General features: G+C 48.7%; 1 protein-coding gene across 1 annotated transcript in view; it reads right to left on the reverse strand.

Moving 5' to 3' along the window:
• LOC145363502 (uncharacterized) overlaps positions 1 to 8,724 on the reverse strand; it is a 107,930-nt gene extending 99,206 nt beyond the window's left edge. The window contains exon 1 of the mRNA XM_080218698.1: positions 8,524 to 8,724. Coding sequence (XP_080074824.1) covers positions 8,524 to 8,526 — 3 coding nt within the window. The 5' untranslated portion in view covers positions 8,527 to 8,724. The remainder of the gene's footprint in view (positions 1 to 8,523) is intronic.
• Positions 8,725 to 25,833: the final 17,109 nt, after the last annotated feature.

Raw genomic sequence — 25,833 nt, forward strand, 5'->3', positions numbered from 1 at the left:
TGGGAAATATTCAACCTGGAATTCAGTTACAAGTGGTATACCTCAAGGATCGGTTTTGGGGCCACTGCTGTATGTCATTTTTATAAATGACCTAGATGAGGGTGTAGAAGGATGGGTTAGTAAATTTGCTGATGACACCAAAGTTGGAGGAGTTGTAGACAGTGAGGATGAATGTTACAGTTTGCAGAGGGACATAGATAAGCTGCAGAGCTGGGCTGAGAGGTGGCAAATGGAATTTAATACGGAAAAGTGTGAGGTGATTCACTTTGGTAAGAGTAACAGGAGTACAGAATATAGGGCTAATGGAAGGACTCTTAGTAGTGTTGACGAGCAGAGAGATCGTGTACATGTGCATAGCTCCCTGAAAGTTGGCACCCAGGTTGATAATGTTGTTAAGAAGGCATGCGGTGTATTAGCTTTTATTGGTAGAGGGATTGAATTTCGGAGCCGTGAGGTCATGTTGCAACTGTACAAAACTCTGGTGCAGCCACACTTGGAGTATTGCATACAGTTCTGGTCACCGCATTATAAGAAGGATGTGGAGGCATTGGAATGGGTGCAGAGGAGGTTTACCAGGATGTTGCCTGGTATGGTAGGAAGATCTTATGAGGAGAGGCTGAGGGACTTGAGGTTATTTTCATTAGAAAGATGACCTAATTGAGGCATACAAGATGATCAGAGGGTTAGATAGGGTGGACAGTGAGAGCCTTTTTCCTCGGATGGTGATGGCTAACACGAGGGGACATAGCTTTAAATTAAGGGGTGGTAATTATAGGACGGATGTCAGAGGTAGGTTCTTTACTCAGAGGGTAGTAAGGGCGTGGAATGCCCTGCCTGCAGCAGTTGTGGACTCGCCAGCTTTAAGGGCGTTCAAATGGTCAGTGGATAGGCATATGGATAACATGGGAATGGTTTAGGTTACAGGACAACATCGAGGGCCGAAGGGCCTGTACTGCATTGTAATGTTCTATGTTCTCTCTCCCTGTTCCTCTCTTCTCTCCCTGTCACCTTCTCTCTCAGTCTCTCTCAAAGAACAAAGAACAACCCAGCACGGGAAACAGGCCCTTCGGCCCAACGCACCCACGCCGCCATCTTAACAAAGCATTTTCCTACACCTACCTTGCCCTGTGTATATGTGAATGGTACCCCTATTGTAACCAGATACAGGGGAGAATAGTGTAGGGTCACGTTCCCTCTCTCTCTCTTTCTCTCTCTGTCTCTCTCGCTCCTTCTCTCTCTGTCACTCACTGTCTCTCACTCTGTCTCTCTGTCTGTCTGTCTCTCTCCCCTCCCTCCCTCTGTCTCTCTCACTCTCTCTCCCTCCCCATCTGTCTCTCCCTCTTTGTCTCTCCCTCCCTCTCTGTGTCTCTCCCTTTCTCCCTCCCTATCTCTCTCCCTCCCTGTCTGTCATCCTCTGTCTCTTTCTCTCTCTCTCCCTCTATGTCTCTTCCTCTCTTCCTGTCTCTCTCTCTCCCTTTCTGTGTCTCTCCCTCTCTGTCTCTCTCTTCCTCTTTCTCTCTCCTTGTCTGTCTCTCCCTCTCTGTCTGTCTGTCTCTGTCTGGTCTCTCTGTCTGTCTTTTTGTCTCTCTCTGTCTGACGCTGTCTCTATCTGTCTCTCTCTGTCTGTCTCTGACCCCCACTCCTCACCCTCTCTATCCCCACACCCCCACTGCAGCCCCCCCAACCACACCCCCTTCCCCACGAGTTCCACTCTCCTCCACCCACATTTCTGTGACAGATTTCAATCCTGACCCAGTGACAATCCGGCCCTTTTCTGTTGCTCACAATGACACTTGTCAGTGAGACAATGAGGGTGTGAGAGGGTGGTGCTGAGTGCCTAATCAGCAACTATTACAGAGCAACTAACATGAATCAGCCAGTCACGGGACACAGCAAAACATTTAACGCTGGGCTGAACACAGTGACCATGGGGGAACACACCTCCTCAACAACATTCATTCTCCAAAGTCCCCTATCTCCCTCCTGGCTAACTTTACCCTTTCATTCCCTGCACATTGCAATCTACACCTCTCTCCCTATACCTCTCTCCCCACACCTTTCCCCTTCTCTCTCTGACTCTCTCCAACTCTCCTCCAAGAAGATCTCTCTCTCATAAACACTCTCTCTCATTCTCCCTCTTTCTCTCCCTCCCCATTGACCCTCTCCCACCCTCCCTCTTCCTCCCTCTCTCTCTCCCTCCCTCTCTCTCTCCCTCCTCCCTCACCACCTCCCCCCTCCCTCACCACCTCCCCCCTCTTTCACCACCTTCCCCCCCTCTCTTCTCCCCTCTCTTTACCCTCTCTCTTCCCCCCCGTATTCCCCCTTCTTTATCCCGGTTCCCCCTCTTCCCCTCTCCCTTCTCCCCCCTCTCTCCCTTCCCCCCCCCTCTCCCTTCTCCCCCCCCTCTCCCTTCTCCCCCCTCTCTCCCTTCTCCCCCCTCTCTCCCTTCTCCCCCCTCTCTCCCTTCTCCCCACTCTCTCCCTTCTCCCCCCTCTCTCCCTTCTCCCCCCTCTCTCCCTTCTCCCCCCTCTCTCCCTTCTCCCCCCTCTTTCTCCTTGGTTCCTCTCTCCCCCCCTTTTTCCTCCCTCTTTCCCCCTCTCTCTCCCCCTCTCCCCAGCCTCTCCTCCTTTCTCTCCTCCTTTCTCTCCTCCTTTCTCTCCTCCTCTCTCTCCTCCTCTCTCTCCCCCCCTCTCCTTTCTCTCTCCCCCTTCTTTCACCTCCCTCCCCCCATTCCTCTCCCCTCTTTCCTCCTCTTTCCTCCCCTCTCCTCCTGTCTCCCCTCTCTCTCTCCCCTCACTGCCCCTTTCCCCTCCTCTCTCTCCCCTCTCTCTCTCCCCTCTTCCCCCTCTCTCCTCCTGTCTTCCTCCCCTTTCTTCCCTCTCTTTTCCCCGCTCTGTTCCCCCCTCACTTCCCACCTCCTCTCCCTCTCCCTTCTCTCCCCCTCCCCTCCTCTCTCCCACCCCCTCTCCCACTTCTCCCCCCCCCATCTCTCCCTTCCCCCCTCATCCCCCCTTCCCCCCTCCTTCCTTCTCTCCCCCTCTCTTCCCGCCCCCTTCTCCCCCGCCCCCTTCTCCCCGCCCCCTTCTCCCCGCCCCCTTCTCCCCCGCTCTCTCTCCTCCTTGCTCTCTGCCCCCCCTGCGCTCTCCTCCCTGCTCTTCCCCCCCTGCGCTCTCCCCCCTGCGCTCTCCCCCCCTCCCCCCCGCGCCCTCCCCCCCGCGCCCTCCCCCCCGCGCCCTCCCCCCCGCGCCCTCCCCCCCGCGCCCTCCCCCCCGCGCTCTCCCTCCCACTCTCTCCCTCCCACTCCCTTCCCCCCTCCCTCCCCCCACCCTTTATCCCACCCTCTCTCCTCCCCTCTCTCCCTCCTGCCCCTCTCATTGCCACTCGTTGTCTGCCTTTGCCCCTCGCTTTCTCTTGTTGCCTATCTCTCTCTCTCTCTTTCTCATTGCCCCCCTCTCTCTCTCTCTCACTGACACTCTCTCTCTCTCATTGACACACTCTCTCTCTCTCTCTCATTGCTCCCCTTTCTCTCTCTCTCTCTCACTGCCCCTCTCTCTCTTTCGTTGCCCCTCTTTCGTTGACCCCCCCCACCCCTCCCCCACTTCCTTAGTTGAGCTGGAGTAAATCTCAGAGGTAGGGAAGGGCAAGGCCACAGAGAGATTTCAACAGGGGGATGAAAATTTCAGGAATCCCTTCAGGTCATGGAGCTCAGGAGAAGTGAGGGATAGGGGAGTGGGGCTTGACAACACCTGAGGATTTGGGCTACTGGAGGTTTGGATGAGCTAAGTTTCACAGAGAGTAGACATTGAGAGAGCTGCAGGCGTGAGTTGAGAGTGGGTGGTAGCGCAAGGCATGAGTGAGGGTTTCAGCAGCAGATGAGCTGAGCTGAGTCGAGAGATTAAAAGTTTTTAGGTGTTCAAATCACCAACGCCCTGTCCGGGACCCCCATGCCGACACTATATTTAAGAAAGCCCACCAACACCTCTACTTTCTCAGAAGACTAAGGAAATTTGGCATGTCAGCTATCTCACCAACTTTTACAGATGCACCATAGAAAGCATTCTTTCCGGATGTATCACAGCTTGGGATGGGCTCCTGCTCTGTCCAAGACAGCAAAAAACTACAAAGGGTCGTGAATATAGCCCAATCCATCACTGAAACCAGCCTCCCATCCATTGACTCTGTCTACACTTCCTGCAGTCTCAGAAAAGCATCTGGCATAATCAAGGACCCCACGCATCCCGGACATTCTCTCTTCCACCTTCTTCCATTGGGAAAAAGATACAAATGTCTGAGATCACGTACAGACCATCTCAAGAACAGCTTCTTCCCTGCTGCCATCAGACTTTTGAGTGGACTTACCTTGCATTAAGTTGATCTTTCTCTACACCCTAGCACTGCTGCCTCATAGTGTCAGGGACCCAGGTTCGATTCCTGGCTTCGGTCACTGTCTGTGCGAGATTGCACATTCTCCCTGTGTCTGCATGGGTTTCCTCCCACAGTCTGAAAGACATGCTGGCTGCATTGGCTGTGCTAAATTCTCCCTCAGTTACCCGAACAGGCACCAGAGTGTGGCAACTAAGGGATTTTCATAGTAATTTCATTGCAGTGTGAATGTCAGTCTGCTAGTGACACTAACAAGTAAACTAAACCACTGACTGTAACACTACATTCTGCACCCTCTCCTTTCCTTCTCCCCTATGTATTCTATGAACAGTATGCTTTGCATAGCGTGCAAGAAACAATACTTTTCACTGTGTCCCAACACATGGGACAATAATAAATCAAATCCAAAAGCTATATACGGTGCTGGTGAGGTCACAGCTGGAGTACTGTGTACAGTTTTGGTCTCCTTATTTGAGAAAGGATACACTGGCACTGGAAGGGTTGCCGAGGAGATTCACTAAGTTGATGCTGGATTGAGAGGGTTGGCTTATGAAGAGAGATTGAATAGATTGGGACAATACTCACTGGAGTTCAGAAGAATGGGGAAGATCTTATAGAAACAAAATTATGAAGCAAATAAATAAGGTTATGTATTAGTCACAAGTAAGGCTTGCATTAACTCTGTAATTAAATTACTGTGAAAATCCCCTAGCTACCACACTCCAGTGCCTATTCGGGTCAATGCACCTAACCTGCACATCTTTTAGACTGTGGGAGGAAAGCTGAGCACCCGGAGGAACCCTACACAGACACTGGAGAATGTGCAGACTCCACGCAGACAGTGACCCAAGCTGGGAATTGAACCCAGGTCTCTGGCACTGTGGGACAGCAGAGCTAACCACTGTGCCTTCCATAAAGATAGAGACGGAGTGGTTGTTTCCACCGGCGGGTGAAACTAAAACTAGGAAGCATAGCCTCAAAATAAGAGGGAGCAGATTTAGGACTGAGTTGAGAGGAATTTCTTCACACAAAGGATTGTGAATCTGTGGAATTCCCTGCCCAATGAAGCAGTTGAGGCTATCTCATTGAATGTTTTTAAGGTAAGGATAGATAAATTTTTGAACAATAAAGGAATTAAGGGTTATGGTGAGCAGATGGGTAAGTCTGAGTTTTGTGGAGCTGCGTCTGCAAAAAGATCAGCCATGATCTTATTGAATGGAGGAGCAGGCTCGAGGAGCCAAATGGCCTACTCCTGCTCCTATTTCTTATGTTCTTAGGGTCTATCGCCACTTGCATCTGGAAAATGGAGACTGACCAAGGAAAATGCCAGTCCACCAGTCAAGAAGGAATAAGATTTAGCTCCTGGGGCTAAAGGGATCAAGGGATATGGGGGGGGTGCGCGGGAACGTGGTGTAAGGATATTGAATTTGATGATCTGGCATAATGGCAGAGTAGGCTCAAAGAGCCAAAAGGTTGACTTCTAGAATCACAGAATCCCTGCAGTGCAGAAGAAGGCCATTCGGCCCATTGAGCCTGCACCGACCACAATCCCCCCCCAGGCTCTATTCCTGTAACCCCACATATTTACTCTGCTAATCTCCTGACATTAGGATCAACTTAACACGGCCAATCCACCGAACCTGCACATCTTTGGACACTAAGGCCAAATTATTTACCATGGCCAATCTACCTAAACAGCACATCTTTGTGGAGTGAGGGAGGAAACCAGAGGAAAACCACGCAGACACGGATACAGCGTGCAAACTCCGCAGTCACCCAAGGTTGGAATCGAACCCAGTCACCTTGGGGTTGGTGGGGTGTGTGTGTGTGTGTGTGTGTGTGTGTGTGTGTGTGTGTGTGTGTGTGTGTGTGTGTGTGTGTGTGTGTGTGTGTGTTTGCGCTCTCAGCTCTCACTGGGGACAGCAGTGCTAACCACTGTGCCGCCGTGCTGCCCAACTAAATACTGGGCAGAATGAAGCCATTGTTTTCCATCCCTGCTTTGGACTGCACCATTTCCAGTCACCAAAACTGCATCCCTCTCCCTGGGGACTGAAACAGGCTGTTTGCAAACCTTGCTGTCAGACTGAACCTCCAGAGGAGCTTCTGACCACCATGTTCCTGGTTCAGGGACTGAGAAATCTGACAACACCAGGTTTTAGTCCAACCTATTTATTTGATAATATACTCACAAGCTTTCGAGGGGACTGCCTCTTTCCCCTCGAAAGCTTGTGAGTATATTATCAAATAAATAGGTTGGACTAAAACCTGGTGTTGTCAGACTTTTTACTGTGTTTACGCCAGTCCAACGCCGGCATACCCACATCAGGGACTGAGATACAGGGGAGACAGTGACACAGTGGTACTGTCACTGGACGTGTAATCCAGACACCTAGGGTGATGCTCTGGATTCGAATCCTGCCAGGACCATAATCCAGACACCTAGGGTGATGCCCTGGATTTGAATCCTGCTGGGACCGACGGTGAAATTTGTGTTCACGGAAATCTAATGATGACCATAGAATCCCGACAGGGCAGAAGGCCATTTGGCCCATCAAGTCTGTACCAGCCACAATGCCATCCAGGCTCTATACCCATAACCCCACACATCTACCTTGCTAATCCTCCTGACACGAGGGTCAATTTAGCACAGCCAATCCACCTAACCCTCACATATTTGCACCTTTAACCTATGCGCCTTAATAGTTGACTCTTCCATCCTGGGAAAAAGCTTCTGACTATCCACTCCGTCCATGCCCCTCATAATCTTGTAGATTTCTATCAGGTCTCCCTTCAACTTCTGTCGTTCCAGTGAGAACAAACCAAGTTTCTCCAATCTCTCTTCACAGCTAAGACCCTCCATACCAGGCAGCATCCTGGTAAATCTTTTCTGTACCCTCTCCAAAGCCTCCACGTCCTTCTGGTAGTGTGGCAACCAGAATTGAACACTATATTCCAAGTGTGGCCTAACTAAGGTTCTATAAAGCTGCAACATTACTTGCCAATTTTTAAACTCAATGCCCCAGCCAATGAGGCAAGCATGCCATATGGCTTAACTAATGAAGCCCCCTTCCCAGTGAATGGACAGTGTCTGTGCCCAAGGAGTGGCAATGGACCCCTGTCCGGAACAGAGATTAGAGATCCCACTGTCCCTAGTGAGAATTGGGAGTGCGCGTACACACACACACACACACACACACACACACACACATCACTAACCCTGAGGTGAAAGCTCAGAGTTCCACCTGCCCGCAAGCAAGAGATAGAGCCCCACTCTCTGTCCCCATTTAAGAGGTCGTGTGTGTGTGTCCTACTCCCCCACCACCATCACCCCACTGTGCGCAGGTCAGAGGTTCGAACCATGTGTCCCACCTCCTGGCGGGAGATCAGAGACCCCATTCCCAGGCAAGAGAGGTGGCAACAAATATATCTCACTGTTAGTCTCTCTCTCTCTCTCTCTCCCCCTAATCCTTCCAATCATTTGCTGTCTTTCAATCTAGCCCCCTTTCACATTTTCTCCCTCTCTCTTTCCTCCTTTTACTGTGTTTGCACCAACAAGAGGGGAGTGCCTAGACAGGAGACGGTGTGTCATGGAAAAACAAATAAAAATGTTCCTTTCATCATGGCAATTGCCCACCAAACTCCAACTCTCTCTCTCTGTCTCCCTCTCTGTCTGTCTATCTGTCTGTCTGTCTCCCTCTCTCTGTTTTTCTCTCTCTCACTCTCTGTCCTTCTCCACTCACTTCCCCTCTGTCTCCCTCTGTCTCTCTCTCTCTGTCTATCTCAGTCTCTATCTCTATCTCTCTGTCTCTATCACTGTCTCTGTCTGTCTCTCTCTCTCTGTCTGTCTCTCCTCTCACTGTGACTCACTCTATCTGCCGGTGGTCTGTCTCTCACTTTCTTTTTCCATGCCTGTGTCTCCCGCTCAGTCTGCCTCTCTCTCTCTTTCTCTCTCTCTGAATCTTTCTCAGTCCCTTGTTTTCTCCGTCCCTCTTCCTTGATGCCTGCCTCTTGTTTGTCCTGTCTGTCTGTCTTTCTCAGTCTCTCTATCTATCCGACTAACTTTGTGTCCCCGACTCCCACCCTCCCTCCCTCCCCCAGGCAGATCAACTGGCTTTCCAAAAGAAAACAAATTAAACTTACCATGATCTTCACGGCTCCTCCTTACTATCTCCTTCATCTTCGGAGGGAGGGAGCGTGGGTGAGGAGTCCACCTTGGGTGGCACTGGGATTCTGCTGTGGCTTTGCCTTGGAGAGCGAAACTGTGTGTGTGTGTTTGTGTGTGAGTAATAGACTCCTTTCAGTCCCGTTTGATCTGACACACACACACACACACACACACACACACAGAATCCCAAAGTTCACTCCTGCAGTTTTCCTGGCAGTTTCTAGATTACCCACTGCCCCCCCCCCCTTGCTTTCTCCCAACACAAGGGGAAGGGATAGGAGTCACGCGTGGAGGGGGGTGGGGATTGCTCCCAGTTTTAATAGTTTCAAACTCACTTGGTGTTCAGTGAGAGAGAGGAGAGGGCTGGGCCAGGGGAAGGGATGGCACATCAGATTCGAGGGGGGCTCTCGACAGCCAACAGAAGAGGACCCCACTGTGATCTCCGTCTGTGTGTGTATGTGAGAGAATGTGTGTGTATGTGAGAGAATGTGTGTGTGTGAGAGAAAGTGTGTGTGTGAGAGAGAATGTATGTGTGAGTGAGAGAGTGTGTGTGTGTGTGAGTGAGAGAGTGTGTGTGAGTGAGAGAGTGTGTGTGTGTGTGTGTGAGAGAGTATGTGTGTGTGTGAGGGAGAGTGTGTGTGTGTGCATGTGAGAGAGAGTGTGTGTGAGAGAGAGAGCGTGTGTGTGTGAAGAGTGTATGTGTGTGTGAAGAGTGTATGTATGTGAGAGCGTGTGTGAAAGAGAGAGAGCGCACGTGTGTGAGAGAGAGCGCACGTGTGTGAGAGAGAGCGCACATGTGTGAGAGAGAGCGTACGTGTGTGAGAGAGAGCGTACGTGTGTGAGAGAGAGTGCTCACGTGTGTGAGAGAGAGTGCGTGTGAGAGAGAGCGCACGTGAGAGAGAGAGCGTGCACATGTGAGAGAGAGTGCGCATCTGACAGCGCGCGTGTGAGAGAGCATGCATGTGAGAGAGAGTGTGCATGAGTGAGAGAGCAAGGGTGTGTATCAGAGAGAGAGAGAGTGTGTGTGTGTGTGTGTGTGTGTGTGTGTGTGTGTGTGTGTGTGTGTGTGTGTGTGTGTGTGTGATGAGTATGTGGCTTTCCAAATCCTTGGTGTGGAGTGGGCAAAGCTGTGGTTGTTAGCTTGTGACACACATGCACCATCAACATGGAGGGGTATTTGTTTTGATTTTGATTTGATTTATTATCGTCACATGTATTGGGATACAGTGAAAAGTATTGTTTCTTGTGTGGTATACAGACAAAGCATACCATTCATAGAGTACACAGGAGAGAAGGATTTGTTTTGATTTATTATCGTCACATGTATTGGGAAACAATGAACAGTACTGTTTCTTGCATGTTACACAGACAAAACATGCTGTTCATAAAGAAGGAAAGGAGGAGACGCAGGACGTGGTGTTACAGTCATAGCTAGGGTGTAGAGAAAGATCAGCTTAATACGAGGTAGATCCATTCAAAAGTCTGATAGCAGCAGGGAAGAAGCTGTTCTTGAGTCTGTTGATACGTGGTCTCAGGCTTTTGTTTTTTTTCCAACAGAAGAAGGTGGAAGAGAGGATGCCCAGGATGCATTTAAGGTTTAAAGTTGATTTATTAATGTCACAAGTAGGTTTACATTAACACTGCATTGAAGTTATGTGAAAAATCCCCCAGATGCCACTCTCCGACGTCTGGTCGGGTACACAAAAGGAGAATTTAGCATGGCCAATGCACCTCCCAGCATGTCTTTTGGACCATGGGAGGAAACCCACGCACACATGGGGAGAATGTGCACTCTCCAAACAGACAGTGACTCAAGCATGGAATCGAACCTGGGTACTTGGCGCTGTGAGGCACCAGCACTAACCACTGTGCTACCTTGCTGCCCATATGGGGTCCTTAATTATGCTTGTTGTTCATCCGTCGTCATCGATGAGGACCTCAACACCATGAGTTGTTTTGAGGCTGGTTGCAGTGTGTCCGAAGATGACTGATCAGGCCTATTCAGGCACAGAATGTCCTGGCACATATTGGACAGACTTGTGTAGTCACAATAGTTGTTGCGCTGGTGGCTCTGGACTTGTGCAGCTCGCACTTAAGTTGTGCTTCAGCAATACACTTTGCTTCGTGAGCTTGACAGCCTTTGTGGATGAGGCAGCACCAGGTAGGGCGGTTTTGTGCCAGCGTTTCCCAGGTGGTCATGTTAATGTCAAGCAACTTCAGGGAAGCTTTGAGTGTGTCTTTGAAACATTTCTTCTGCCCTCCATGCAAGCGTTTTCCAGCAGAGAGTTCCCCAAAAAGGAGCTGCTTGGGCATGCGCTCGACTGACATACGGATGACATGACCTGCCCACCGGGTCTGCGCTCTCATCAGCAGTGTGTGGACTGATGGTAGACTTGCTCGAGAGAGAACTTCAGTGTCTGGTACTTTGTCTTGCCATCGGATGTGCAATATTCTGCGAAGACAAGTCATGTGGAAATGATTGAGCTGTCTTGCATGTCTTCGATACACAGTCCACGTTTCACAGGCGTACAGGAAGGTAGTGAATACCGCGGCGCTGTAGACCTTCAGTTTTGTTGCTGGGCTAATTCCGTGACGTTCCCATACAGTGGAGCGCAGTCTACCAGAAGCAGAACCTGCCTTTGCTATTCTGCAGTTAACTTCTGTATCAATAGTCACTGCTTGGGAGAGGGTGCTGCCAAGATAAGGGAACTGGTCCACTGCCTGTAGTTTCTGCCCTTTGATTGTGAGTATGGATTCTGTGTACGGTGCATGAGGAGCAGGCTGGTGCATGACTTCAGTCCTTTTAATGTTGATGGTGAGTCCAAAGTTGTCACAAGCCGTGGAAAATTTGCCCATACTGACTTGCATCTCTGGCTGTGAGCCAGCACACAGGGCGCAGTCATCGGCAAAGAGGAAATGTCTCAGAACAGTCTCCTTCACTTTGGTAGTAGCTTGAAGTCTCCTTAGGTTGAAAAGCTTCCCATCCACTCTGTACTTGAGGCTGATTCCAGCAACACTGTCCTGGAAGGCATCATTCAGCATGGCAGTAAACATCATGCTGAACAGTGTGGGTACGAGCCACAGCCCTGTTTGACGCCGTTGGTGACTGGGAATGCCTCAAAGGATTCTCCGCCATCCAGTACTCAGGCCATCGTGCCATCATGGAACTGGCTTACCATTTGAATGAATTTGAGGGGACAGCCGAACTTTGACATGATCCTGCACAGGCCTTGTTGGCTTACAGTATCGAAGGCTTTTGCAAGGTCAACAAAGGTTGTGTAGAGCTCGCAATTCTGCTCCTGACACGTCTCCTGAAGTTGGCGCGCAGCAAAAATCATGTCAGTAGTCCCACGACCTTTGCAGAAGCCACACTGTGACTCTGGAAGCAGGCCCAGCTCCAGATGAGTGACCAGACGATTTAGCAGGACTCTTGCAAGGGTTTTTCCTGTGATTTTCCGAGGCAGCAGGAAGTGTACAGATGAAGTCGATGGGTGGGAGGTTGGTTTGCGTGATGGACTGGGCTTCATTCACAACTCTTTGTAGTTTCTTGCAGTCTTGGACAGAGCAGGAGCCGTACCAAGCTGTGATACATCAGCAAGAATGCCTTCTGTGGTGCATCTGTAAAAGTTGATGAGAGTCGTAGCAGACATGTCAAATATCCTTAGTCTTCTGAGAATGTAGAGGTGATGGTGAGTTTCCTTAACTATAGGATCACGTGGGGGGACCAGGACAGATTGTCGGTGTTGGGTGAGTAGGCTGTTTTTATTTGATTTGATGTATAATTGTTACATGTATTAGTATACAATGAAAAATATTGTTTCTTGCACATTGTACAGACAAAGTATACCGTTCATAGAGAAGGAAAGGAGAGGGTGCAGAATGTAGTGTTACAGTCATAGTTAGGGTGTAGAGAAAGATGGATTTAATGTGAGGTAGGTCCATTCAAAAGTCTGATGGCAGCAGGGAAGAAGCTGTTCTTGAATACGTTAGTCCATGTCCTCAAACCTTTGTATCTTTTTCCCAGCAGAAGAAGGTGGAAGACAGGATGTCTAGGGTCCTTAATTATGCTGGCTGCTTTGGCAGCAGGAAGTGTGGACAGTGTCGATGGGTAGGAGGCCAGTTTGCGTGATGGACTGGATACGTTCACGACCGTTTATAGTTTCTTGGAGTCTTGGAAAGAGCAGGAGTCATACCAAGCTGTGATACATCCAGAAAGAATCGTAGAATCCCCATAGTGCAGAAAGAGGCCATTCAGCCTATCGAGTCTGAAAAGACCACAATTCCACCCAGCCCTCTTCTCGTAACATCTCATATTTATCCTAGCTAATCCCCCCCGACACTGGGGTTAATTTAGCATGGCCAATTAATGTAACTCACACATCTTTGGATTGTGGGAGGAAACCCACGCAGTCACAGGGAGAATGTGCAAACTCCGTACAGACAGTGACCCAAGCCGGGATTCGAACCTGGGCCCCTGGTGCTTGAGGTAGGAGTGCCAATCACTCTGCCACCATGCCACCCAAGATCCTTTCTATGGTGCATCTGTAAATGTTGGTGAGAGTTATAGTCAAATTTCCTTCGTCTCCTGAAAAAGTAGAGGCATTGGTGGGCTTCCTTAACTATAGCGTCGGCATGGAGGGACCAGGACAGGTTGTTGGTGATCTGGACATCAAGAAATTTGAAGCTCTTGTGCAGGAAAAGTGAAGGGAATGGTTCAATTCACTTTCAGAGGGCCAGGGAATGTTACTGGACTTATGATAATTGGGAGGCCTGGAACAATGTGTCCTCTAATTCCTACAGTTTGGAGCATACGGGCAATTATGTTAAATGCTTGGCCCCTGTTCCGTTCAGTTGCCCATGCAGCAACATTCAGCTTATCCTTCAAGCATGTGGCTGTGTGACATAGAGGGAACACTTAGCCTCCCCTCTGCCCCATGGTGCATTATCCCAGAGGCAGGTTAGTGGACAGCCCAATGGTTAGCACTGTTGCCTCACAGCACCAAGGACCCGGTTCAATTCCTGGCACAGTTCACTGTCTGTGCAGAGTCTGCACCTTCTGCCCGTGTCTGCGAGGGTTTCCTCTGGGTGCTCCGGTTTCCTCCCACAGTCCGAAAGACGTACTGGTTAGGTGCATTGAGCCAGCCTAAATTCGCCCTCAGTGACGAGTGGAGTGCCGCAGGGATAGGTGTTGGGTCCATTGTTGTTTGTCATCTGTATCAATGATCTGGATGATAACGTGGTAATTGGATCAGCAAATTTGCTGATGATACAAAGATTGGAGGTGTAGTGGACAGTGAGGAAGGTTTTCAAAGCTTGCAGAGGGACTTGCACCAACTAGAAAAATGGGCTGAAAAATGGCAAATGGAATTTAACGCAGACAAGTGTGAGGTATTGCACTTTGGAAGGACAAACCAAAGTAGAACGTACAGGCTAAATGGTAGGACTCTGAAGAGTGCAGTTGAACAGAGGGATCTGGGAATACAGGTACAGAATTCCCTAAAAGTGACGTCACAGGTGGATAGGGTCGTAAAGAGTGCTTTTGGTACATTGGCCTTTATAAATCGGAATATTGAGTTGGAGTGTTTTGGTAAAGTTATATAAGGCATTGATGAGGCCGAATTTAGAGTATTGTGTACAGTTTTGGTCACCTAGTTACAAGAAGGATGTAAATAAGGATGGAAGAGTTCAGAGAAGGTTCACAAGGATGTTGCCAGGACTTGAGAAGCTGAGTTACAGAGAGAGATTGAATAGGTTAGGACTTTATTCCCTGGAGCGTAGAAGAATGAGGGGAGATTTGATAGAGGTGTATAAGATTTTGATGGGTATAGATAGAGTGAATGCAAGCAGGCTTTTTCCACTGAGGCTAGGGGAGAAAAATTCCAGAGGGCATGGGTTAAGGGTGAAGGGGGAAAAGTTTAAAGGGAATATGGGGTGGGGGGTGCTTCTTCACGCAGAGAGTGGTGGGAGTGTGGAATGAGCTGCCGGATAAAGTGGTAAATGCGGGGTCACTTTTAACATTTAAGAAAAACTTGGACGGGTTTATGATCTGGAGGAGGGAACCGAGTGTATGGTGTCGAAATTTGCTGATGACACCAAGATTGGCAAATTGTGCGGAGGGTGTGGAGAGTCTGCAGAAGGTTCTAGATAGGCTGGGCGAATGGGCCAGGAACTGGCAAATGGAATTTAATGTTGGCAAATGTGAGGTTGGCCACTTTGGTAGGAATAATGGTAGGAAGGACTATTACTTACGTGGTGAAAAACTGCAGCATGCGACGGTGCAGAGGGACCTTGGGGTCCTTGTGCATGAGTCGCAAAAACCCAGCCTGCAGGTGCAGCAGGTGGTCAGGAAGGCGAATGGGATGCTGGCCTTCATAGCGAGGGGGGTGGAATATAAAAGTAGGGAGGCCTTGCTGCAGCTGTATAGGGCACTGGTGAGGCCGCAGCTGGAGTACTGTGTGCAGTTTTGGTCGCCGCACTTACACAAGGATATTTTGGCCTTGGAGGGAGTGCAGAGGAGGTTTACTAGGCTGATTCCGGAGTTGAGGGGGTTGAACTATGAGGAGAGGCTGAATAAACTAGGCTTGTACTTGTTAGAGTTTAGAAGAATGAGGGGAGATCTCATTGAGACGTATAAGATGATGAATGGGATGGATAGGATAGAGGTAGAGAGACTCTTCCCGCTCAGAAAGGGCAGTAGGACTAGGGGGCACAGCCTCAGGGTAAAGGGGGTGCGGTTTAGAACGGAGTTGAGGAGGAACTTCTTCACTCAAAGGGTGGTGAATCTCTGGAATTCTCTGCCCGTTGAAGTGGTGGAGGCTACCTCACTCAGTATTTTTAAGACGCAGGTTGATGGGTTTTTGATTAGAGAGGGGATTAAGGGTTATGGGGAGAGGGCGGGAATGTAGAACTAAGCCACGACAGATCAGCCATGATCTTATTGAATGGCGGGGCAGGCTCGAGGGGCTGGATGGCCTACTCCTGCTCCTATTTCTTATGTTCTTATGAGAGGGGTCTGGAGGGATATGGTCCAAGTGTAGGTCAGTGGGACTAGGCAAAAAATGGTTTGGCACAGACAAGAAGGGCCAAAAGGCCTGTTTCTGAGCTGTAATTTTCTATGGTTCTAGTGTAACCCGAATAGGTGCCAGAGTGTGGCGACTAGGGGATTTTCACAGTTACTTCATTGCAGTGTTAATGTAACCCTGCTTGTGACACTAATAAATACCATCCCCCAAAAAAAACACTCAAGAAGCTCAACGCCATCCAGGACAAAGCAGCCCATCTTTGTTCAGCACCCCATCTACAAACATCCACTCCCTCCACCGCGCACACTCAGTAGCAGCAGTGTGTACTATCTAAAGATGCATTGCAGCACCTTCCAAACCCACGACCACTTCCATCTAGAAGGACAAGGGGCAGCAGGTACATGGGGAACACCACCACCTGCAAGTTCCCCCTCCGAGCCCATCCTGACTCGGAAATGTACCAGCCATTCCTTCACTGTGGCTGGATTAAAATCCTGGAATTCCCTCCCTAACAGCACTGTGGGGATTATCCACAGCACATGGACTGCAGTGATTCAAAAAGGCAGTTCACCACCACCTTCTCGAGGGCAACTAGGGATGGGCAATAAATGCTGGCTGGCCAGTGATGCCCATCTCGCACAAATGAATTTCAGAAAAGCAGCACCTGGAGGAGTCGGCAGTCAGCAGCACATCCAAGGGAATCATAGAACATAGAACATTGCAGCGCAGAACAGGCCCTTCGGCCCACGATGTTGCGCCGACCAATTAAAAAGCAATGACCCTCTAACTTAAACCAATCCCTTTCCATCCATAAACCTATCCACGGATCTCTTAAACGCCCCCAAACTAGGCGCATTTACAACTGCAGCAGGCAGGGCATTCCAATCCCTCACCACCCTCTGGGTAAAGAACCTACCTCTGACATCCGTCCTATAACTACCACCCCTTAATTTAAAGCTACGCCCCCTCGTGCTAGCTTTCTCCATCCGAGGAGAAAGGCTATCACTGTCCACCCTATCTAAACCTCTAATCATCTTATATGTTTCAATAAGGTCCCCTCTTAGCCGCCTTCTTTCTAATGAAAACAACCTCAAATCCCTCAGTCTCTCCTCATAGGACCTCCCCTGCATACCAGGCAACATCCTGGTAAACCTTCTCTGCACCCTCTCCAATGCCTCCACATCCTTCCTATAATGTGGGGACCAGAACTGCACACAATACTCCAAGTGCGGCCGCACCAGAGTTGTGTACAGTTGCAACATGACGCTGCGGCTCCTAAATTCAATCCCCCTACCAATAAACGCCAAGACACCGTATGCGTTCCTAACAACCTTATCTACTTGATTCCCAACTTTCAGGGATCTATGTACACATACACCTAGATCCCTCTGTTCATCAACACTATTCAGAGTCCTACCGTTAGCCCTATACTCTACACATCTGTTATTCCTGCCAAAGTGAATTACCTCACACTTTTCCGCATTAAACTCCATCCTCCACCTCTCGGCCCAGCTCTGCAACTTGTCCGAGTTTCTCTGTAACCTTCCATCCATCATCAACCTTCCATCCAGGTAACTTTACAAATACCATCTCTACTAATTCAAATTTTCATTCAAGGCCCAGTTTCACAAGTCTGTTGGTCACTCAGTTTTTCTGGGAGATTTTCTGCATCTTCACCCATGAAGACTGATATAAAGTAACAGTTCAATTTCTCCACCATTTCCCTGTTCTCCACTAAATTCTCCTGTCCCCACCTGTGGTGGATCTACATTTGCTCTAGCTAATAGAGTCATAGAAGTTTACAGCAAGGAAGCAGGCCCTTCCGCCCAACTTGTCCATGCCGCCCTTTTTTTAACCACTAAGTTAGTCCCAATTGCCCGCATTTGGCCCATATCCCTCTATACCTACCTTATCCATTGTAACAATCTAAATGCTTTTTAAAAGACAAAATTATACTCGCTTTTACTATTACCTCTGGCAGCTTGTTCCAGACACTCACCACCCTCTGTGTGAAAAAATTGCTCCTCTGGACACTTTTGTATCTCTCCCCTGTAACCTATGTCCTCTAATTTTAGACTTCTCTACCTTTTGGAAAAGATGTTGACTATCTAACTTATTTATGCCTCTCATTATTTCGTAGACCTCTATAAGATCACATTCTATAAGATAAGTCTTCTAACCTCCAGCGGGAAAATGTCCCAGTCTATCCAGCCTCTTCTTATAACTCAAACCATCAAGTCCTGGTAGCATCTGAGTAAATCTTTTCTGCACTCTTCCAGTTTAATAATATTCTTTCTATAATAGGGCCAGAACTATATACAGTGCAGCATTACCAATGTCTTGTACAACTTCAACAAGGCATCCCAACTCCTGTATTCAGTGATCTGAGCAAAGAAGCCAAGCATGCTGAATGCCTTCTTTATCACTCTGTCCACTTGTGACTCCACTTCCAAGAAGCTATGAACCTGTACCCCTAGATCTATTTGTTCTGTAACTCTCCTCAGTGCTCTACCATTAACTGAGTAAGTCCTGCCCTGGTTCAATCCACCAAAATACATCACCTTGCATTTATCTGAATTAAACTTGATCTGCCATTCATTGGCCCACTGGCTTGTAGGAGAACGGTTTGCGAGGTACAGATAGTTAACAGGACAACCATCGTCGACCGCGTGCTGCAGAAAGGGCTGAGTGTTGCCTGGGGGTGGTGGGGGAGCATGAAGAAGGGAGAGTGGGTGCAGGTGGGGAGGGTGGCTAATGTGTACCCATCAGTAGGAGGGGAGGAGACAACCGTTGTGGAGCTGTCTCGGACCCTGCTGACCCATGAAAAATGGCGGCGGGAAAAACTATACAAGTTTAAAGTTTATTTATTTGTCAGAAGTGAGGCTTACATTAACACTGCAGTGAAGTTACTGTGAAAATCCCTAAGTCACCACACTCTGGCACCTGTTCGGGTACACTGAGGAAGAATTTAACATGGCCTGATTCCTGTAACCCCTTATATTTATCCTGCTAATCCCCCTGACACTAAGGGTCAATTTAGCATAGCCAATCCACCTAACCTGCGCATCTTTCGACACTAAGGGACAATTTACCTTGGCCAATCGACTTAATGCACATATTTTTGGACACTAAGGGGCAATTTAACATGGCCAATCCCTCTAACAAGCATATCTTTGCCACTCAGGGGCAATTTTGCATGGGCCAATTTACCTAACCCACACATCTTTGGACTATGGGAGGAAACCAGAGCACCCAGTTTTGACTAATAAGATCACGGACAACAAAGGTTGGTGGATTTGCGGATAGTGATGAGGATACAGCAGGATATCAATCGGTTGGAGGCTTAAACCGAGAGATGGCAGATGGAGTTTAATCTGGATAAATGTGAGATAATGCATTTTGGAAGGTCTAATACAGATAGGAAATATACAGTAAATGGCAGAACCCTTAAAAGTATTGATAGGCAGAGGGATCTGAGTGTACAGGTACACAGGTCACTGAAAGTGGCAACGCAGGTGGAGAAGGTAGTCAAGAAGGCATACGCCACGCATGCCTTCATCGGCTGGGGCATCGAGTTTAAAAATTGGCAAGTCATGTTGCAGCTTTATAGAACCTTAATTAGGCCACACTTGGAATATAGTGTTCAATTCTGGTCGCCACACTACCAGAAGGATGTGGAGGCTTTGGAGAGGGTACAGAAAAGACTTAACAGGATGTTGCCTGGTATGGAGGGCATTAGCTATGAGGAGAGGTTGGAGAAACTTGGTTTGTTATAGAACATAGAAAACCACAGCACAAACAGGCCCTTCTACCCACAAGTTGCACTGATCATATCCCTACCTACTAAGCCTACCTATAACCCTCAATCCCATTAAATCCCATGTACTCATCCAGAAGTCTCTTGAAAGACCCCAACGAGTTTGCCTCCACAACCCTCTGGTGAAAAAATTGGAAAAATTCTCATTGGAATGACAGAGGTTGGGGTGGAAGAGCCAATTACCAGGGGGCACAGGTTTAAGGCGAGTGGGGAAAGATTTAAAGTGCAAGGCAGATGGGTGCCTGGAACTTGCTGCTGGAGGAGATACTGGAAGTAGATATGATAGTGAGTTTTAAGGGGGCGTCTGGACAAATACATGAATAGGACGGGAATAGAGGGATATGATCCCCGGAAGGATAGGGTGGTTTAGTTAAGTCGGCAGCATGGTCGGTGCAGGCTTGGAGGGGCGAAGAGCCTGTTCCTGCGCTGTAATTTTCTTTGTTCTTTTACCCAGCGGAAAGCCACACAGACACAGGAGTTGTGATACATTGAAACATCGAAGATAGGAGCAGGAGGAAGCCATTCATAAGAACATAAGAACATAAGAAATAGGAGCAGGAGTAGGCCATCTGGCCCTTCGAGCCTGCCCCGCCATTCAATAAGATCATGGCTGATCTGTCGTGGCTCAGTTCCACTTTCCCGCCCTCTCCCCATAACCCTTAATCCCCTCTCTTATCAAAAACCCATCAACCCGCTTCTTAAAAATATTTAGCGAGGCAGCCTCCACCACTTCAACGGGCAGAGAATTCCAGATATTCACCACCCTTTGAGTGAAGAAGTTCCTCCTCAACTCCGTTCTAAACCGCCTCCCCTTTATCTTGAGGCTGTGCCCCCTAGTCCTACTGTCTTTTTTGAGCGGGAAGAGTCTCTCCACCTCTATCCTATCCATCCCATTCATCATCTTATACGTCTCAATGAGATCTCCCCTCATTCTTCTAAACTCTAACGAGTACAAGCCTAGTTTATTCAGCCTCTCCTCATAGTTCAACCCCCTCAACTCCGGTATCAGCCTAGTAAACCTCCTCTGCACTCCCTCCAAGGCCAAAACATCCTTGCGCAGGTGCGGCGCCCAAAACTGCACACAGTACTCCAGCTGCGGCCTCACCAATGCCCTATACAGCTGCAGCAAGACCTCCCTACTTTTCACGATCATAGCTGATCATCCAACTCAATAGCCTAATCCTGCTTTCTCCCCATGATCTTTGACCCTGTTCACCCCAAAACAGTCAGTGTTTTGGTAATGAATTCCACAGGCTCACCACTTTGGGTGAAGAAATGTCTCCTCACCTCCAGCCTAAATAGACTACCCTGAATCCTGAGGCTGTGACCCCTGGTTCTGGACTCCCCCATCATCGGGAATATCCTCCCTGTATCTATCCTGTTTAGCCCTGTTAGAATTTTATAAGTCTCTATGAGATCCCCCCCCTCATTTGTCTGAACTCCAGTGAAAACAATCCTAACCTCGTCAATCCCTCCTCACACATCAGTCCTGCCATCCCCAAAATCAGCCTGGTAAACCTTTGCTGCACTCCCTCAAGAGCAAGAACATCCTTCCTCAGAAAAGGAGACCAAAACTGCACACTCTAGGTGCGGCCCCTGTATAATTGCAACAGTAAAAAGTCTGACAACACCAGGTTTTAGTCCAACCTATTTATTTGATAATATACTCACAAGCTTTCGGAAAGCTTGTGAGTATATTATCAAATAAATAGGTTGGACTAAAACCTGGTGTTGTCAGACTTTTTACTGTGTTTACGCCAGTCCAACGCCGGCATACCCACATCATAATTGCAACAGCACATCCCTGCCTCTCGCAATGTAGGCCAACATACCATTTGCCTTCTTTACCGCCTGCTGCACCTGCATGCTAACCTTAAGGTGAGTTGCAGGGGGCTGGTTGAAATCAAGGATGGGCTGCCACATCCAGTTCAGGAATATGGAGGAGAAAATAAAGGGAGCCCGAGGTTAAGGTGGTGGGACTGAGTTGGCGTAAGTGCAGCGGAATCCAATTGGAGAAGCGGCAAACTGACGTTGAGGCTCGGGGACAGGTGTGGAGGATAAGTGAGCCCCTGGCAATGGGGAGGCAATGGCCTTGAGGTATAATCACTTGACTATTAATCCCAGAAACTCAGCTAATGTTCTGGGGGATTTGAGTTCGAATCCTGTCACGGCAGATGAAATTTGAATTCAATAAAAATAGTAACAGTAACATCATTTATAGAACATAGAACATTACAGCGCAGAACAGGCCCTTCGGCCCACGATGTTGCGCCGACCAGTTATAAAAACAATGACCCACTAGCCTATACCAATCCCTTTTCGTCCATAAACCTATCCAGAGATCTCTTAAACGCCCCCAAACTAGACGCATTTACAACTGCAGCAGGCAGGGCATTCCAATCCTTCACCACCCGCTGGGTAAAGAACCTACCCCTGACATCCGTCCTGTAGCTACCCCCCCTTAATTTAAAGCCATGCCCCCTCGTGCTAGCTTTCTCCATCCGAGGAAAAAGGCTATCACTATCCACCCTATCTAAACCTCTAATCATCTTATATGTTTCAATAAGATCCCCTCTTAGCCGCCTTCTTTCCAACGAAAACAACCCTAAATCCCTCAGTCTCTCCTCATAGGACCTCCCCACCATACCAGGCACCATCCTAGTAAACCTCCTCTGCACCCTCTCCAACGCCTCCACATCCTTCTTGTAATGCGGGGACCAGAACTGCACACAGTACTCCAAGTGCGGCCGCACTAGAGTAGTGTACAGTTGCAACATTACACTGCGACTCCTAAATTCAATCCCCCTACCAATAAACGCCAAGACACCATACGCCTTCTTAACAACCTTATCTACTTGATTCCCAACTTTCAGGGATCTATGTACACACACACCTAGATCCCTCTGTTCATCCACACTATTCAAAGTCCTCCCATTAGCCCTATACTCGACACATCTGTTGCTCCTACCAAAGTGAATTACCTCACACTTCTCCGCATTAAATTCCATCCGCCACCTCTCGGCCCAGCTCTGCAACCTATCTAAGTCTCCCTGCAGACTATGACACCCTTCCTCACAAGCTACCACACCTCCAATTTTGGTGTCATCAGCAAATTTACTAATCCACCCAACTATACCCTCATCCAGATCATTAATAAAAATTACAAACAACAGTGGCCCCAAAACAGATCCCTGAGGCACACCACTCGTAACTGTACTCCATGATGAATATTTACCATCCACCACCACCCTCTGTCTCCTATCTGATAGCCAATTCCTGATCCAACTTCCTAGATTACCCACAATCCCATACATCTGCATTTTCTGCAGAAGCCTACCATGGTGAACCTTATCGAACGCCTTACTAAAATCCATGTATACCACGTCAACTGCCTTACCCCCATCCACCTCTTTGGTCACCTTCTCAAAAAACTCAATTAGGTTAGTAAGGCACGACCTTCCCGCTACAAAACCATGTTGACTATTTCTAATCAATTCATTACACTCCAAATAACTATAAATCCTATCCCTAATAATTTTTTCTAAAACCTTGCCCACAACAGAAGTAAGACTCACCGGTCTATAATTCCCGGCAAACTCTCTGTTCCCCTTCTTAAACAATGGGACAACATTCGCTATCCTCCAATCCTCCGGGACTACACCAGAGACCAATGACGACCTGAAGATCTGAGCCAGAGGCTCTGCAATCACCTCTCTAGCCTCCCAGAGAATCCTAGGGTAGATCCCATCCGGACCAGGGGACTTATCTATTTTCAGCCCCTCAAGAATTTGGGTTTTAATGTCAGCCTGCTTGTGACATTAATAAATAAATAAATCCCAACACTCTGCCTCTTGGCTTTCCATTCATCCCGGCACTTTTGCAGCCATGGATTTGCTCAACTGCACCATCACCTCCACCCTGAATGACCTGGGTCCCAATCAAACTATCACTCTTTCTTCCCACCATCTTCCAACAGTAAGGATTTCACGATCCTCACAGACAGTGACCCAAGCCAAGAATTGAACCTGGAACCCCGGCGCTGTGAAGCAGCAGTGCTAACCACTGTGCCACTCTTTGGAGAAGAGAAGCCTGCACCAACTGTCTTGGTCACGTCTGCCATTTAATGCTCAGTTTGCTGCATTCAGCCGGAGTCTGTCTGTCAATTCACATGCGCTTCATGTTAATTCTGAATGTTAGCATAGAAGGTAGATATTGTAAATTCCTTTTTTACTGTTCTGACTTTTGTATAGGAAAGTTCGTTTGTTCAAGAGCATGCGTAACTGGTATTGTCGTGTGCGTGTGTGCGTGTATGTGTGTGTGTGTGCAGATGGGTGTCTGTGTACGTGCGTGTGTGTGTGTGTGTGCCTACAGTTAAAATTTACTTATTAGTGTCACAAGTTGGCTCATATTAACACTGCAATGAAGTTACTGTGAAAATCCACGAGTCGCCACACTCATGCGCCTGTTCAGGTACGCTGAGGGAGAATTCAGCATGGCCAATACACCTTACTGAATGGCAGGGCAGGCTCGAGGGGCTAGATGGGCTACTCCTGCTCCTATTTCTTATGTTCTTGTGTTAACCAGCACGTCTTTCGTACTGTTGAAGGAAACCGGAGCACCCAGGGGAAACCCATGCAGACACGGGGAGAAAGTGAAGACTCCACATGGAGGCGACCCAAACTTTATAAGACCCTGATCAGACCCCACTTGGAGTACTGTGCACAGTTCTGGTCGCCTCACTTACAAGAAGGGTGTGGAAGCTATTGAAAGGGTGCAGAGGAGATTTACAAGGGTGTTGCCTGGATTGGGTGGCATGCCTTATGAGAATAGGTTGAGGGAGCTCGGTCTTTTCTCCCTGGAGAGACGAAGGATGAGAGGGGACCTGATAGAGGTTTATAAGATGATGAGAGGAATAGATAGGGTGGATTCTCAGAGGCTTTTCCCCAGGGCTGAAATGGTCGCTACGAGAGGACACAGGTTTAAGGTGCTGGGGTACAGAGGAGATGTCAGGGGTAAGTTTTTCACTCAGAGGGTGGTAAGTGAGTGGAATCGGCTGCCGTCGGTAGTGGTGGAGGCGAACTCGCTGGGGTCTTTTAAGAGACTTCTGGATGAGTACACGGGATCTAATGGGATTGAGGGTTATAGATAGGCCTGGTAGGTAGGGATATGGTCGGTGCAACTTGTGGGCCAAAGGGTCTGCTTGTGCTTTAGTGTGCTATGTTCTAAACCGGGAATTGAACGCGGATCCCTGGTGTGGTGAGACAGCAGTGCTAACCGCTGTGTCACCGTGCCGCCCCCAAGCCTGCGTGTGTCTCAGTGACAACTCTTGTACATGTAAAGCACACAGTGGGCAAAAGCGAACAATGGCAACAGAGAATATACAGGCATTGTTGGAACAAACAAACTTTGGAATCTCATGCTGTTGACAGCAAGCTTTCTGTGACTTCAGTGGGTAAAACACTTCAATCTGCCATGACCTGCTAGGGGCAGCACAGTGGCAGAGTGGTTAGCGCTGCTGTCACACAGTGCCAGGGACCCAGGTTCGATTCCCGGCTTGGGTCACTGTGTGGAGTTTGCACGTTCTTCCTGTGGATTGGCATGGATTCCCTCCAGGTGCTCAGTTTCACTGTAATCCTGTTGGGAAGTTCAGCCTTACACCTGGGAATTCTGAACCTGCTCCCTCCCCTCCACCCACCTGACTCTAAATGATGGGCTCCCTTTGAGATGGAGCCACACCTCCATCTATCGCTCGTGGCTGGTATTACAGAAACGGGACTGGACCCAGCCATATAAATATTGTTTCTACCACAGCAGGTCATGGCTGGGAATCCTGCAAAGAGTAACTCACCTCCTGACTCTCCCCCACCTTCTGCAAGGCAAAGTCAGGAGTGTGATGGAAGACTCCCCACTTACCCCGATGAGCGCATCTGGATGTACCCGAACAGGTGCCGGAGTGTGGCGAATAGGGGATTTTCACAGTACCTTAAAGTAAAGGTAAGTGAAGCTTATTTATTAGTCACAAGTAGGCTTACATTAACACTGCAATGAAGTTACTCTGAAAATGTCCTAGTTGCCACACTCTGGCGCCTGTTCAGGTACACCTAGGGAGAATTTACCATGGCCAATCCATCTAACCTGTACATCTTTGGGCTGTGGGAAGAAACCGGAGACTCGGGGGAAGAACATGCAGACTCCACACAGACAGTGATCCAAGCCGGGACTCGAACTTGAGTCCCTGGTGCTGTGAGGCAGCAATGATAACATTGCAGTGTTAGTGTAAGCCTACTTGTGGCACTAATAAGTAAACTTTAAATTCCACCCCAAAAAAAAACTCAAGAAGCTCAACATCATCCAGGACAAAGCAGCCCCGCTTCGATGGGCACCCCATTCACAAACACTCACTCCTTCCACTACCACGCACAGTGGCAGCAGCATCATGGCTGGGA

The sequence above is a fragment of the Carcharhinus amblyrhynchos genome, unplaced genomic scaffold, assembly GCF_965287045.1.
Source record: "Carcharhinus amblyrhynchos unplaced genomic scaffold, sCarAmb.v2.hapA scaffold_39, whole genome shotgun sequence".
Lineage (NCBI taxonomy): Eukaryota > Metazoa > Chordata > Chondrichthyes > Carcharhiniformes > Carcharhinidae > Carcharhinus > Carcharhinus amblyrhynchos.